We start from the raw sequence: 17,162 nt of genomic DNA, 5'->3' as shown, positions 1-17,162 counted from the left end.
TGTTAATATAGATTTTTTCAAATTTTATGTTATGTTCGAAAATAATTAGTGCACATGCGTAACGAAAGGACCTTAAGTTATTGGTCATATTGTCATGGAAACAGATAAAAGCATGGCCGATTACACGACAGTTTACAATTACCAGCCATACAAGAAGGTAATAATTAAATATCTAAGGATATCTCATCGACATTATATGACATTTTAGGTGAGTACTCAAATTTTGTTAATTAGTTGATTAAGATTTTTATTTCTTTTTTTTTTTTACATAAATAAATCGAGTTAACTATACTGATTTTTTTCCTTATTGTGTCGAGGAACAACGCAATTTTTTTTGGTGATCATTACAATTAATCATTTATGATGATAATTAACATTTATTTCGTTGTAAAGTTAATTGACATTGTTGTATGACTATATTATTAATAATTCAAATAACCGTAACTTGTCATTTATCATATTTTTTTCTTTTTTATAAGCAGCATGAATGAAGTTGACATAACCTTTGTATAAAAAAAGAAAAGAAAAAAGAAAGTAAATGAGAGCACGGTAATAAAAGTTGTTTAAAGTGATAATAAGTAGAAAGAAACAATTCTAATCGATGCGATTGTATAGATTTATTTTGCATTTCTAAGAACGATTTTGTAAAAACTTCGTGTCAATTTATAAACCGATTACTATGAAATACGTATGTATAAATATGTATATCGTAAATATATTATATGTATATGTGTATACGTATTGTGTGTATATATAAGTATATAGAGTGAATCATTTAAGTAAAATTCATATTTTATTGGCTTATTTTGTGTATATGGGATGTTTCCATACATTATACGTGTCATAAGCTAGTGTTTTCATTCTAAGAATTTTTAAATATTGATTAGAAACGTAAGGCCACAGATATACATGCGAAACATTCGTTTCTTTTAAAAATGAAATAAACAAATTTATTGTTATTAGGTTAGATAAAAAAAAATATGTTTTTCATTTGTACATTTTCTTTTTTGAGCTTTGGGACCCGCATGTACATAATCGTATTTCCCGCTTTATATATAGGAGACCTACTATATAAAGATAAATCAATTTTTGTTGTAAAATGTTTTTCTTTAGAACAGAGGTTCTCAATTATTTTTTTGAATCTACTGCATATTAGCGAATTATTAATCGCTATAAAAAAATATTTTTACAAGTTTTATAAATTTACAAGTATATGCGCGCACGCGCGCGTACACATATACATACAGAGCTTATCTCATATATAATGTTATCAACTGTTCTCTTCGAAGTATATATAAAGTGAGTAAAATAAAACAAATTAAATAATTATATATATATATATATATATATATATATATAATCATTATATATATATATATATATAATTATTATATATATATATATATATAATTATTATATATATATATGTACTATATGTGATATATATATTATAATATATATATTTAAATAAATATACGTAAGTACATATTTATATACAGAATGAATTATTAAACATCGTAAAAGACGTAATTACTTTAAAAAAACTATGCAATAATGTAAATTTCTTTTGTATTAAATAAAAGAAGATAGCGAATAGTTTATTCAAGGTCATTATTACTGAAATAAACAAGCAATCATGTTGAATAATTTTGGTATTTTTTATCAATATTATCTTTCACATTTTTACATAATTCATATCTAATATATATATATATATCTATATATAATTCACAGTATACACAGAATGAGTCATATCTAAAATATTTTAGACTGACATTTTTGAAATCGTGAAACAAACAAAATTTTTTTTATTGTTAATCAAATTATATAAGATGGAGAATATACTCTTTGCGATTATTATCATTGAAATGATCAATTAAATATCTTGAATAATTCCGATATCTTTTTTTATCGATACTTCTTTCCCATAAATTATATACATAATCTCATACTATAATTTATTTGGGCTTATATAAAATAAAGTGACATAATATATAGCCATTTAAAGTGAATTACAAGTTGACATTTTTGAAAATCATTAAATAAATTTTTTCTTTTTCCCTTTTTCTTTTTTTTTCTTTTTCTTTTTTTTTTTTTTTTAATTATATAAAGCAAGATGAAAATTATTCTATTCAAGGTCATTATTATTGAAACAACCAATTAAATATTTTGAATAATTTCGAAAGTGAACTTTTGTTCTTTTGTCAATACTTTTTCTTTCTATAAATTATGTACATAATCTCATGTACAATTTATCTGGACTTATGTAAGACGAAATCACATAATATACAGATTTAGCCATTTAAAGTGAGTTACAAGTTGACATTTTTGTTAAAATCATTAAATAAATGATTTTTTTCTTTCTTCTTTTTTTTATGATTAAATAAAATAAGATGATTTGGAATATTCAATTAAAGATGACCATTATTGAAATGAAATCAAGTAAATATATTGAACAATTGTTTTTTTTTTTAATCAAATATATTGAACAAAACTTTTTTTTTTTTAATCAATATTTTGTTTTCTATATTTGTAAGTAATCACATAAATAACCTATCTGACAATTATCAAACGAATTTATACATAAATTATGTATATATATATATATGTATAAATATATATGCATCTTAAGAAAATAATTCTGTCTTCTATAAAGGAAGTTGCAAGAGGAGAAAGAGGAGTGGAGGGGTGGGAGGGAGAGAGAGAGAGAGAGAGAGAGAGAGAGAGAGAGAGAGAGAGAGAGAGAGAGAGAGAGAGAGAAAGTGCTTAGGAAATCCATAGTTTCCTCGCGTGTCTTGAGTTTAGCTAAGAAAATGGTAATCTCAGGAAACGGCACACATACATACGTACATATACGAGAAGTAACCCAGATTAGATTCTGTACCTTCGTTTACCACAAAATTCAACGTTTGCGTAGGAGCGACCTAATTATTGGGGTGTAACTTACATTAGTTTTCTTTTATCAAAGTACACAATCATTATACACTTGCCGTACATTTGAATAATAAGTATATTCATGTTATTTACTATATTTATTAAATACTCCAATTTCATTTGAATATTTTCCTTATTTTTGTATAAATATTATATAAACATTTAAAAAAAAGTATTATATATTGTCTTGGAACAATGTTATTCTTAAGGTAAGAAATATAATGGAATAAAAGTAGTGATTTCTAATTTTTTTTTTCCTTTTATTTTTGTTTCCTTTTTCTTTTTTTTTTTTATACAATAATAAAATGAAACTTCAAAGAAAAAATAATGTCGACTAAAAGTTACTTTTATATTATTATCTCTCTCATTACAGTGTAATGTGTAATATTGTTTGATAACATTATTTTGTATTTTCAAAATAAAACGGAAAGGAGAAAAAGAAAAAAAGAAAAGAGTTAAATTGGACACCCCGTATATATTTTACGTGCGTAGATATAAATGACACATGGTAAGCGTAAGGAGTAGGATATTGATCGATCGAATTCTCAACATGCAAGCAATAATGATTTAGCTTTGAGACCTTTGATGTTTGTATTTTCTTTTTTTTTTTTTTTTTTTCATTGTCAGCAGTAGTATCGTTTTCATTTATTATTCTAAGAACTTTACAGATAGAAAGAAAAGAGTAGATATTGAAAATTTAATAATTTGTAACGTATAAGTTTTACGTGTGTCAAGAATGAACCATATAGTTTGGATGATTAAATGGTTTGGTTTATTGAACGAATAGAACAGTTTTCTAAGATATGTACTAAGATTTGTGTGTGTGTGTGTGTGTGTGTGTAGGTATATATTTTTTTTTAACTTTATTTCAATGAAATTATTTTTTTTTATATTTATTATATTTATTATATTTATTATATATATATGTATATATTTTTATTTTATTTTCTTTTCTTTTATTGTATTTTATGAAAATAATTATTATGAGGATGTATGGGACAAAATCAGAAATTTGTTGATCCTAATTTTTTTGATTAGCACGTGTTTAAAAATTAAAAATAATTTTATTCGAATTATAAAAATAGAGTTTAACAGGAATGGTTTGACAAGTTATTCTAATTATTGATTAGAATGTGTTTGGAAAATAGAAAAAATATTAAAATTTAATATTAAAAATTATTTAGAAAGTTCGTATAATTTAGATATTCTTATTATTGGTTTAGAATGTGTTTAGAAAATAAAAATAATTTTATTTGAATCAAATAAATACGAGATGAAGAATTTCATAAATTGATCAGATTTTTTTTTTACAATTTAGATGTTCCATTTGGATATAATAGAATAAGAAATATAGTTTAAGGTATAGTATAAAATATAAATAGTTTAAGAAATAAAAATGAATTTTATTAGAATCATAAAATTTCAATAATCATTATTTATATAAATTAATTACTTAATTTATATGATCTACGTATATGTTCGTATATTTTAATAAAATTTTTTATCATTTTATTTCAATCGTACGAGTTTTATAATAATAAATTAACTAATAAAACTGATAATTTAGATATTCTAAGCTTTTATAATTGAATTCATGATAAGTGAGATCAATAATATTGTATTTTCTTCTTTTTTTTTTATAATTCTTTACGATAATCGTCAATCTAATAATTGACAGATTTAGTATTCAGATAGAAACTTGAAAACAAAGTGAATGGAAATGTCACAGAGCGAGTATATATAATTCTACAAATATCTAATATATTAGTCCTCGTCTATTCATCGATTTCACGTTAAGTCATTATTTCCTATGTAAAGGGATAAATTGCTTGCTATTTTCGATGTTATATATTTAGACCTGATATTTACATTTGTGCTCGATTACTGCGAATTTTTGTGTTTACCTTCCTTGAAAAAAAAAAAAAAAGAAAAAGATGAAAGAAAGAAAAAGGGAAAAAGAAAACATGCGAGACAATTTATGTTCTATTACAAAGTAATAAGAAAATAAGAGTAAAATAATAAACAAATAAATAAATTTTATTTTTATCTTATAATAAAAATTCTTTTTTTATTATAAAAGAAGAAAATAAAAAGGAAACAAAAGCAAAATTAAATTCTATATTTATTTCCCATAAAAAAAAAAGCAAGAAAAGAAAAGAAATGTATATTTGTGTAGTTAATACAAAAATGTAGTGAAATATATACATATATATATCCAATATAAAAATAAAAAAAAAATAAATAAATAAAAACGGAATAAACAATTATAATTTTTTCTCTTTTCTTTTGCATTGAAAAATTGTTTTTTATTATGAACAAAAATATATGTCTAAAAAGATTGATTTAAAAAAAAATACAAAGATTAATGATTCTGAAAAATTATATCGTTGTTTTTTTTCTATATTTTTATTTTTTTTGAGAGAGAGAGGGAGAGAGAGAATGTGTATATGTATATTCACAAGAAAATAGTTTAATCGATAACGAAGATATTCAAGAAATTTTTTTCTTCGTCACGAAAAAGTGTACAGTACATATATATATATATATATATATATATATATATATATATATATATTATATACTAATATATATATATATATAAATATATATTATATACTAATATAGATATAATTATATACTATGTAAATATACAATATGTATATTTATATAGTATATAAGCGTGCCTTAACTTATTTTTTCGATCTTTATCGAACAGGTTATAACCTTTTATGAAAACAATACAACTTCTTCTTTCGTGACAACTCGAATCGACCTTATTCGCTTGCTAAAATCGATATAAGACGATACTCCGTGTATCACCGAGACGAAAAAAATTTGATTCATTCGTCATACCAATTCAATAAATATCTGATTTCTTATCCGGTTTTTATTAACTTCTTGAAAAAAATATTAGATTGATTAATGATAAGCATCAAATGTTATATTTTCAATTAAATCGGAAAATCCAATTAAATGAGAGAGGGGGAGAGAGAGAGAGGTCGAATATAATCAAATAGATTATCTAAAATTGATATTTATATTTTATAATGTTATAAATTATTATATTAATACTATTAATTAATTTTTATTTTTACATATTAGAAAGAATTTTTAAATAATATATTTTACTTTGTAAAAATTATTTACTTTATTTATTAATCAAGAAGATTTGTTTTTTGTTACAATTTTTTTTTAATAATATATATATACATATGATAATATATATATGTATATATATACATATGACATATATATTTAATTATTATATGGCAATATTATTAATAAAAATTCATATACAATTTTTTTGATAATAATTTTTTGTAACGAACAATTTTGTAACAGATAATAATGTAACAATTTTTTAAATAAATTATTAATGAATAAAATCGATTGATATAAATCAATTATTTTTTTTTTTTTTTTTTTTTTTTTTTTATGAATGTACTCTTTGTTAGTCACGTTGAAAAATTATATATTTTATAGCAAGTTTTTATTTTTTTTTTTTATTGAAAAAGAATTTTTTATTTCTTTTTTTTAACTTTTTTAAAATTATTTTTTTTATATTTGAAAGATTACAATAAGAATTTGAAAGATTAAGTAATTCATAAAGGTCTAGTTTGAATGAAAATAGCGAGGAAAGGTTTGACGTGTCATTCGCAAAGATATCATACGAGTTATATGACATTATATCGATTTAACCTTCAAGTAGGCATGATCGAGCCTTCATAACATGTATGTAAAACGATGCCATTGTGGTAAAGACAAATGCAATGGGATGTTGATTATCTGAAATAATGCGAGGACAAATCATTTCCAATCATAATTCATTCATTCATTTAAATGGAATTATTTAAAGAAAGATTAAAGAAAAAAGAATATTGATTTAACTTAGAAATTTATTTATATTTACTTATTTATATTTATGTACATATATATTTTCTCTAAGTACAGTAACTATAATTGTATTGTATTATATTGTGTACGTACAAATTTATTTATTTATTTTTATTTATTTATATATTTATTAGTTATTTTTTAATAGTATTATAAATATACATTTATTTATAAATTATATATACATATATATATATATATATATATATATATATATACATAAATATTTATATGAGAATGACAAAATAGTTATTATATTTATTTAATTTATTTTGTATTGCAAAAACAATATTATTGCAATAATTTGTTCTTTTATTTTAATCGAATTAATATAAAAATAATATATAATAATATAATTCAATTCATTCAGAAAATTTGATTATTACTAATATCAAGATAATAATTGAAATGATCTTTGAATATTTTTTTTTTATTTTTTGATGAGATTTCAAAGTCATCGGTATTTTTCAAATTATATATTTTTTTTTCTTTCTGCATCAATTGATTTTTGGTATCACTTCTAACGAAAAAACTATTCAAGTATGTAGAATATTGTACAATGATTAATTTTCGAGGTATTTTGAAAAAAATATATGATGGTAAACACAATTACAACAAGTCATATTTTTTGCTTTGATCGAAATTAGATAAATATGTTTTAGATAAAAATGTTAGAAAAAAGATAAATAATTCAAGATCGATTACATATTCGCGATCATATTAATAGTTATTGAATCACCCGATATTTACTAATCTGTGTATCAGTTTCTTCTTTTTTCTTTTTTAAATAATTTGATTTGTTTATATTCGATGATTTTTTTAATTAAAATTCTATTATTTTTTTGTTTTTTTTCCTTTTTTTTTCTTTTCTATTTTTTTATCATTCATTTTAATTTCATTTTTAAAGGAAAATTAATGTGAATAACACGCAAAGTTTTGTATCTGTCATCTGATTAGGAATATGGTTTTTTTTTTCTTTCTTTTTTTCTTCTCTACAACGCTGCGATATGTATATATAAGATCTCGATCTGCCGAAAAAGTTATTTCATTTGTAATGAACTTGATTTTACCTTTAGACTGATTAAATAATTAATCGTGTAAAAACTGCTGAGCATGCGCGCAAGTGTTTAATATTTTATCATTGAAGTTGGCATAAGTTCTGCCGACTGACAATAAGTGTAACTTTTTTTATTTCACTTATATATTAGTACTCGTATAAACAATAAAAACAGAATTAAAAATTAAACAAAAAATTGAACATTATACGATATAAAAAGTAAAGGAAAGTGAAACAATGAAAGTAACAAATGAAAAAAACAAGAAATTGATTTTTCTTCTCCGTAAAACAAAGAAAAAGGAAAAGAAAAACCGAAGTTTTTCTCCTTTCGTATTTTATATCATTCTAATAATCTACAATACTATAATATTGGGTTGGCAACTAAGTGATTGCGGATTTTGTCGATAGTGTCCGCAGTCACTTAGTTGCCACCCCAATAGAAAAGAATTCAATTATCTTGAAATAAATAATACATCTGTAATGTTATCGAATTCATCTATCATATTAACTTAAGAAGTAATTTCACAATATACATCAAGATTATACGTATATATATATGTACATAGTACATCCAATTATAATATTACAATTCTAGATAATAATAATAATAATGAAAATATAGAGATTTTCTAATAATATTAAATTCAATATGATAAAACAATTAAATTAATGCTAACAATAATAATAACAATAACAATTATATCTACAACAACAATAACAATAATAATGATATATTATAATAATAATAATAATAATAATAATAATAATAATAATAATAATAATAATAATAATAATGAAAATACAGAGATGTTCTAATAATATTAAAATTATAGCATGATGAAAGATTTTTTCAATAATTTATATAACGATAAAATTGACAATAATATTGATAATGTTAAAGAAAATATTGTGATTTTCTATAATCTATTAATTTATTTATTTATTTAATTTACAGTGATGTGAAAAAACATGCGAGACCACTCGTGTTCAATGCCGGACACGTGTACGGCCGTGCGGTTAGCGTGATAGATCTCGAGATATTAATTTCAAAGGTTATCTTTGCTGGTCGAAACAAGAATTGGACGAATGCGGAAGAAGATGAATCGGTATATAACCTTGAACCAACTTGGTGACGGTACCTTTGGTTCCGTTGTGCTCGGCGAACGTATTGACACTGGAGAAAAGGTCGCCATAAAAAGAATGAAAAGGAAATACTATTCTTGGGAAGAAGCCATGAATCTTAGGGAGGTCAAGGTTAGATATTAACAACAATAACATATATCTCTATTATCGACAATTTCAATCATTTCCGATCTAAGAGATTTATATAAATTTCTTTTACTTTTTCTTTTATATTTCTTTCACTATTTTGACAATGTACGAATTTTGTTCATCCAAGAAATTATTTTTTTTCGAAGGTTATATAAAGAAAAACATAAATGCAAATCATTATTAATATAAATAATATAAGTTAAAAATAAGAATTACTAAAGATCTTACTTTTTTATGTTATTATTATTTTGTATATAAATTGAATATAATTTTTGCTATATTGAAACACGCATTTGAATTAATTTTTATTTGTCAGTCATTTTTGTTGCTGTCGTTGTTGTATAGAAAAACATTTAATTGTTATAAGCAAAATACAACGAATATTTTCGTCAATTTCTGTTTTTTTTTTCTTTTTTAATGTGGAAAGAAGACGAATAAAGTGAAATAATAATGACTTTTGTTAGAATCATGTATGTATGGAGGTATAACTCAGGGCCTTTTCTTAGACAGGTGTTATACCTGTTATCGCTTCTTCTACTCTGATCAAAGTTTTATACATGATTCCGTGTGCGAACGCAATTGACGATAATGAAATTATTTACAGTCCTTGAAGAAACTTAGCCACGCGAACGTTGTGAAGTTGAAGGAAGTTATTCGAGAAAATGACGTATTATATTTTGTCTTCGAATATATGAAGGAGAACTTGTACCAATTAATGAAGGATAGGTATACATTTTTTTTCTTAAATATATATGTATATATAAATATATATATATATATATATTTATTTATATATTTATAAATTATTAATTTATATTTGTTACATTTATTTATTTATTTTTTTATTTATGTAAATTATTATGTAAATTATAATATTTATGTAATAATTATGATATTTATGTAAATTATAATAATTAGTTGCGCCTGTAGATAGGCAACGCTTTGTATTTTATTCGGTAAATATGCATATGCTTTTAATACATAATAATCTATTTGACTATCTATTAAGAGTGAAGAATTACCGATATATTTTATTAATTAAATTGTAGCCTATCTCTAGGCGTCATAGTCAATATTCTTTTAACTACAATTTTTTTTTCTTATAACAATATATTATTTATTTAATTCAATTATTTATTAAATTCAATTATTTATTTATTTATTTATTTATTTATTTTTTCTATAGATATATCTAAAAGTTATAACTGAGAGTTATATGCTTCTGCAGATAGACAACCCTTCGTATTTTTTTTTAGAAATATCTATTAAAAATTGTAAATTTCTGACGGTGAATAACCTAGTAATCTATGTATAAAGAATAACACATTTATCTGTCTATTAGAAGTGAATATTACTGATATATTTTGAAAAATAGAATGTAGCCTATCTCCGGGCGTCATAGTTAACATTTTTATAACTACAAAAATTAAATAAATAAATAAATATATATATATATATATATATATATATATAAAATTAATAATCGAATTAATTATGATATAATTTTTATATCTCATAATAACATAGATGTACTTTTTGACATAAATCTTTTTTCTTTTTTTTCTCTCTCTTTTTTCTTTTTTAGGGACAAACTTTTTCCAGAACCGGTGATCAGAAACATGGTGTATCAGGTTTTACAAGGACTCGCCTTTATGCATAAACACGGTTTTTTCCATCGTGACATGAAGCCGGAAAATTTATTATGCATGGGGCCGGAACTGGTAAAGATAGCTGACTTTGGATTAGCCCGGGAAATACGGTCAAGGCCACCCTACACCGACTATGTGTCGACCAGATGGTAATTAATGAATTTCAGATAATCATCGTTGAAATTGTAGATATAAAATGAATCGATTTTTTTTCTCAAACTTTTCTTTTTTCACAGTAATACAAAATTAGGATTTTTAAATGTATGAAAATAATTTTTTTTTTTTCTATATTATTACGTTTCTATATTGATAGGTACAGAGCACCAGAAGTGTTGTTGCATTCGACGAATTATAATAGTCCAATTGACATTTGGGCTGTTGGATGTATCATGGCTGAACTTTACACATTTAGACCTTTATTTCCTGGTAAAAGTGAGATAGACGAGATATTTAAAATATGTTCGGTCATTGGGACACCGGAGAAGGACGACTGGCCTGAAGGTTATCAATTAGCATCGGCAATGAATTTCAAATTTCCAAATTTCACGAAAACGTCATTAGCTGTATTGATACCCAATGCTAGTCAAGAAGCTGTGATACTGATGGAAGATATGTTACAATGGAATCCTTTGAAAAGGCCAACAGCACAACAATCATTGAGGTATAAACAATGTAAATCATTGTGCCATTTAATAATTCAATTTTTATATTTCAAATGAATCTTCTTAGGTATCCGTATTATCAAATTGGAATTCAACGTGTGGTTAGCAGTAAAAAAATTGGAGTATCATCGCAGAGAGAATTGATAATGAACAAAGTCAACCTTCCACCGCCGATTCCAAAACAATCAAATTATCATCAGCACGAGGAGGTCATGAATAACGTAATACAATCTAGGTAAAATATGTTGATATTACGATTAAAAAGAAAAAAAAAAAGAAAAAAGAAAAAATACAATATATTACGTTTGAAACATATTTTTTTTTCTTTCTTTTTTTCTTTTTTCAGAGTACAAGAGAAGATTGTACAACCACAGCAACAACCGGTATTACCATTATTGAATCATAATAATCGTAAACGTGAAAACAACTCGTCCAAATGGGACGAAGATGATTTCGCTGATATCTTAGGGTGTGTTGCACGAATAACATAATCAGTCCTAATCAAGACGTCGTTCAGTAATCTAATACTAGTAATTGTCCGATCGTCAGAAGCAAGATAATCCCAGAGAGCATCGAAACAAAGCTACTGCCTGATCGTGTTTACAAAGAAAATCGTGCCAATTGGAATGCCAATTATACCGTTGGTGAGAATTTCAAGCAGACTAATGCAAATTGGTCATTGCCGGTTTGGAACGAGACGATGCAATTAAAGAATTGGAATCAACAATCTCAATCGGCTACGAAGAACGCTAGGAAGGTTTCAGCTAAACAACATTATCTCAGCGTGGCTCGGTACGTCGCTGGCCAGACCACAAATTTGTCGTCCAGGTATCGAAAGTTACGAAATATTATCGTGGTCATTTTGATTCTACATTTGTTAATAATAATAGTTGGTAGTATTCTATTCTATAATGGTAATCCGATCGAACTTTTTCAATATTTTTATCAAATTATCATGATATTTTTTAAGACTGATAAAACTCTTCTCTCTGTACAATGGTTACATAAATTTGATACTTATAATTATACAAAATCGTCGAATACAAAATTGAGCTTTCGATCGTTGATTATTCATTTAAAAAATACGCTGTCCAATTTGTTCGAAGATAAATCGTTATCAAAATCTTTCAATAGTTTGACAGAACTTAGACGATATTCCATTAAAGCTTCTATCAAGTTAAACGATGTAATTTGTAAAATAATTTTCTTCATTTTTTATCCAATATTCAGGTTGGAATATTTTTTAAACATTTTTTTGTCTCTCGCTCAAAATGAAGGACTATTTTCATTGAAATATTTATATAAAATTCTCATGTCGTTTTATTTTATCAGAGAACTTTGCAATAACAAACTTTGGAAATATTTTAAAGTATTTTTTTTGAAAATGTACAACTTATTTTCAGATTTCGTAAATTATCTCGATATTACGTGGTTGGGAATTTATTTGGTATTATTTCTTACTGGGACGTGTTGTTTCAGTTTATTTCTTTTTAATTATTACAAATTGAAGAAAAGAAATTAGGGGAGATTGAAAGAAAAAAGAGAAAAAAAGAGAGAGAATTGGTGGTAACTATTAATCCCAATAATTACATATGTGCATTAATAATTATGAAAATTATTCAAGCCTAATAGGTAGAAAAAAATTAGTTAATCGTCTTTTCTCATGTATATATGTATACATATATACACGTATATATATACATATATACGCTTTCTTAAATTAAATTCAAATAAATTTTTAAATTCGAATAAATTTTTAACAATTTTTAACAATCAAATATCTACATGCGCAGAAACGACATTACTTTCCGGACCCCCTAATATATAATTTTGAATATCTAAAGATCAAATAAGAGACATTAATCAATAACAAAATAATTATCAACACATATATGTAATAATAAATATAAAAAAGAGACCGAATTGAATGTCAATGAAAAAAATTTCATTTTTTTTTTTTTTTTTTTTTTTTTTTTTTTTTTTTTTTTTTTTTTTTTTTTTAACTAACATCTTATTAATTAAATTCATATTACTTACAATTTCCATTATTCCTGAACTGTATACCGTCCTCCCATGTAAACATAAAATTCCTTGAATAAAACTATTCCTTAACCGTAATCCATTTGTTCAATTATCCGACGATTTACTGTTGTTTATATCTATGTATATTTTCACTTTTGTTTATTTTGTTTATTATTATTTTTTTTTCTTTTTTTTTCTTTTTTGTATTTATTTCATTCAAGAAACGAAGACACCGACTCGAATCAATCAAGATTGACGATGAACGGCATGATCGGTCCATTTAGTTCAGCAAAATATGAGGAATACAATGACAACTTTTGGGGACCGAGAGAGAACGTTGAAAATCAAACAAGGCAACATTATCTCTCACGAAATCGTTTTATAGCCGAGCAAAATTCAAGAATACCTTATCCTAGTGTTTATGGTACGCATAATATCAGTGAGTACATATATACATACATACATAAATACATACATACATACACTGATGTACACATAATATTAAGAATCCGATTCGAAAAAAAAAGAAAAAAGAAAAGAAAAAGATTAACAATATAATTTTCTAATGAATGATTTCTCATTAATGGCATTATAATCTCTAATAATTTTCTTCTTATCCCTTAGAACAACCAAATAAATCAGCTTTACAAACGAATCTCTTTGGAACTGTCTTGAATGTTCGTGGAAGTGGCAGTGGACTCCATGGTCGAACTGATTGGGCTGCTAAATATCTCAAATGACCACGTTAAAATTCCTCCTAAAATGAAAGATTTAGTTTTTATCGACACTTACCTTAATCTGTGATAGAATGATTCCAATCGTTCCAACAATTTTGCATTTTGCATAATCGTTCGTTTTAAAAAAATAGATTTCTATTTTGTAGTATTAGATCTACCAGATGATGCTGCTTTGTTTCTCTTTTTTCTTTTTTCTTTTTTTTTCTTTTTTTTTCTTATTTTCTTTTTTTCTCAATCAATCATGAGTACCGACAAGATTAGAGAAAAGAAAAAAAAGAAAAAAAAAAAAAAGAACGAAATGAAAAATTAATTCGATACATTCATTACTCCGAATTTTTCATTGAATAACATTCTGATAATATTTAGAAAGCAATGAATGGAACGTGTGCGTGATCGTTTATTGTTCATGAATATAAATGAAAGCTAAAAGAAAAGCAGTCATATTATCATATTAAATATCATAATATATATATATATATATATATATATATATATATATATATATATATATATATACATATATATACACATACGTACATTTATTATTTGTACATAGTAACATTATCGCAACATTGAGTAATATCTCTGGAAACAATTTGAAATAATTTTCTCTCTTGCAAATTTTTATTAATGCATAATGTAATATGAATAATTGATATATGATTCATTTCGATCTTTTTCTTTCTTTTTTTAAATTTATTTATTCAATCAAATAACAGAGTAATATACTCAGTATCGCGTTACGATACAATAAATATATGGAAGTAGGATGTAATAAAAAAGAAAAAGAAAATAATAATAATAATAATAATAATAATAATAATAATAATAATAATAATAATAATAATAATAATCATAATATAATATACAGCAATAAAAAATAAAAATAAAAAGAGGATTTTTTGTATTATTTACTAAGTATAATCAAAAGTAAACATAATGATTTGTTATTATTTTATTATTATTTATCATTCGCATAAATTTTTCTCTCTAATTACTATAGTCTTTTTATTTATTTTATCCTTTTCATGTATTCGTACTTATATTTATTAATACAATTCGTATCAAGATAGAGTGTCATTTTATTTGAAGAGCTATATAAAGCATTTATATAGTCTCTACACAGAGCTCATATTCCTTCGTTCCTTCATTTATTTCATTCTTCATCGTAGGAATGAATTATTTTTTTTTATTAATTAATTAATACGATTTCAACTCGTCTCGCAAAAAAAAAGAAAGAAAATGATTTCTTTCTTCTTTTTTCCTTTTTTCTTTTATTCTCTTTTTCCTTCATTAAATATAACTTGATTAAACGATCGATGAGATTAAAATTTACACTAATAACATCATGTGAATTAAATCTTTTTTTTTTCGTTTTTTTTTTTTTTCTTTTTTTACTTCCTTATGTCATGCGTATATTATATACAATAGAATGAGCGATATGTTTGATTAAATTAAATATAATATTTATCATTAGTACGTATGAATGTGTATATGCGTAATACAATATGATTAATGACAAATGTGATTAATTATTATGATTAATTTTAGAATCGGAGAAATAACTTATATTATTTGAAAAATGAACAGGATACTGTTGCTTAAAAAGAAATGTTTTAATAAATTTTCTTTTTTAATTTCTACTTTTTTGAATCTTCTTTTCTTTTTCTCTTATTTTTTCTTTTTTAAATTATCGCAGCAATTATCATTTCTCTGTCGGTGAATTGGTTTCCTTTTGTTTTCTTTTTTTTTCTTATTTTTTCAATTTCTTCTCTCCGCGTTCGAGATGTAGCAAAATGATATACATAGATACGTCTAACAAAAATATATATATATATATATATATATATGTGTGTGTGTGTGTGTATATATATATTTTTTCCTTCTTTATTCTTTTCAAATACAATTATGTAGTGCGCATAATGTTTCCTTTGCACACATTTGTAAGTCTTTCTAATTTCTATATAAACAAAATCTACGGCTATTTCTCGACTATATCTAGATATGTATTTTTGAAAATTTTTGAAATTTATTTTTTTAATTTAAAATTTTTATCTCACGAGGAAAGACTACTGGTATTGCTTCTTTTTATTTTCTTTTTCCGTTTTTTTTTAATTTTCTTTTCTTATCTTTTATTTTTTTTATCTTTTTTGTTTTTATTTTATTATTATTTTTTTTTTTAAACAAAGACGTTTAACACGAATATAATTAGCATGTACATAAGCAATCAACGTTGTTTTTTTTATCACCGATTACGACGATTAAAGATTAAATTGATTTATTAATTTTGTTTTCCCTGTTTCTTGTGCTGGTAATGATTATATTATAACAATGGTTGCGAATTATGAAAAATTAAAAATTTTTTGATTTGTACCGAGTTCGTGATAATAATTTTTAAAAAATTCAATTTTTTTTACAATTAATAAAAAGAAAAATGTACTATTAGATATATAATGTAATATTATATATATATATATATATATATATATATATATATCTATATATATATCTATATATATATATATAGATATATATCATAGAGAAAAGTTAGAGAAATAGAATTTTGAAAATTTAAAAAAGAAATGCATAAACAAAATGATTTAGACAATAAGTTATATATTTTAATTTTTCAAATATTAAAAAAAGAACGAATGTGTTTCAAAATATATTTTAGAAAGAAAGAAAATTAAGCACAGGGAAATAGAAAAGAAATTAAAAAATGAACAATAACTTAATTTAATATTTTGATTTTTTAATTATATTAATTATATATTATATAACAAGAATTTGCAATTTTCATTTTTCTTAGAAAAGAGCAAAAGATTAGAAAAGTAAGAAAAGAAAAAAGAAATTAAAAAAAGGATAAATAAAATATCACAATAAATTTTCATTTTAAATGACTTACAATAAATCGGATATTTTCATTTTTTAATTA

At 23.4% G+C, this 17,162-nt stretch overlaps 1 protein-coding gene across 4 annotated transcripts; it reads left to right on the top strand.

Moving 5' to 3' along the window:
- Nucleotides 1–85: 85 nt before the first annotated feature.
- On the top strand, nucleotides 86–16,318 carry LOC124429147 (serine/threonine-protein kinase dyf-5). Of its 4 annotated transcripts, none has more exons than XM_046974041.1 (10): nucleotides 86–208; nucleotides 8,841–9,139; nucleotides 9,762–9,883; nucleotides 10,743–10,955; nucleotides 11,120–11,467; nucleotides 11,536–11,703; nucleotides 11,815–11,937; nucleotides 12,018–12,260; nucleotides 13,712–13,929; nucleotides 14,115–16,318. In XM_046974041.1, exons 2-10 carry the CDS (start codon nucleotides 8,972–8,974, stop codon nucleotides 14,228–14,230), a joined length of 1,719 nt encoding a protein of 572 aa, XP_046829997.1. In that variant the 5' UTR covers nucleotides 86–208; nucleotides 8,841–8,971; the 3' UTR covers nucleotides 14,231–16,318. The 4 variants fall into 4 exon arrangements, with proteins under 4 accessions (XP_046829997.1, XP_046829996.1, XP_046829995.1 ...); XM_046974040.1 differs by having other exon boundaries at nucleotides 12,018–12,296; nucleotides 13,712–13,914; XM_046974039.1 differs by having other exon boundaries at nucleotides 12,018–12,296.
- Nucleotides 16,319–17,162: the final 844 nt, after the last annotated feature.

Source organism: Vespa crabro, chromosome 14, assembly GCF_910589235.1.
Source record: "Vespa crabro chromosome 14, iyVesCrab1.2, whole genome shotgun sequence".
NCBI classification, from domain to species: domain Eukaryota; kingdom Metazoa; phylum Arthropoda; class Insecta; order Hymenoptera; family Vespidae; genus Vespa; species Vespa crabro.
Note: the sequence above shows the minus strand (reverse complement) of the source record. Positions and strands in the feature narration are given on the sequence as shown.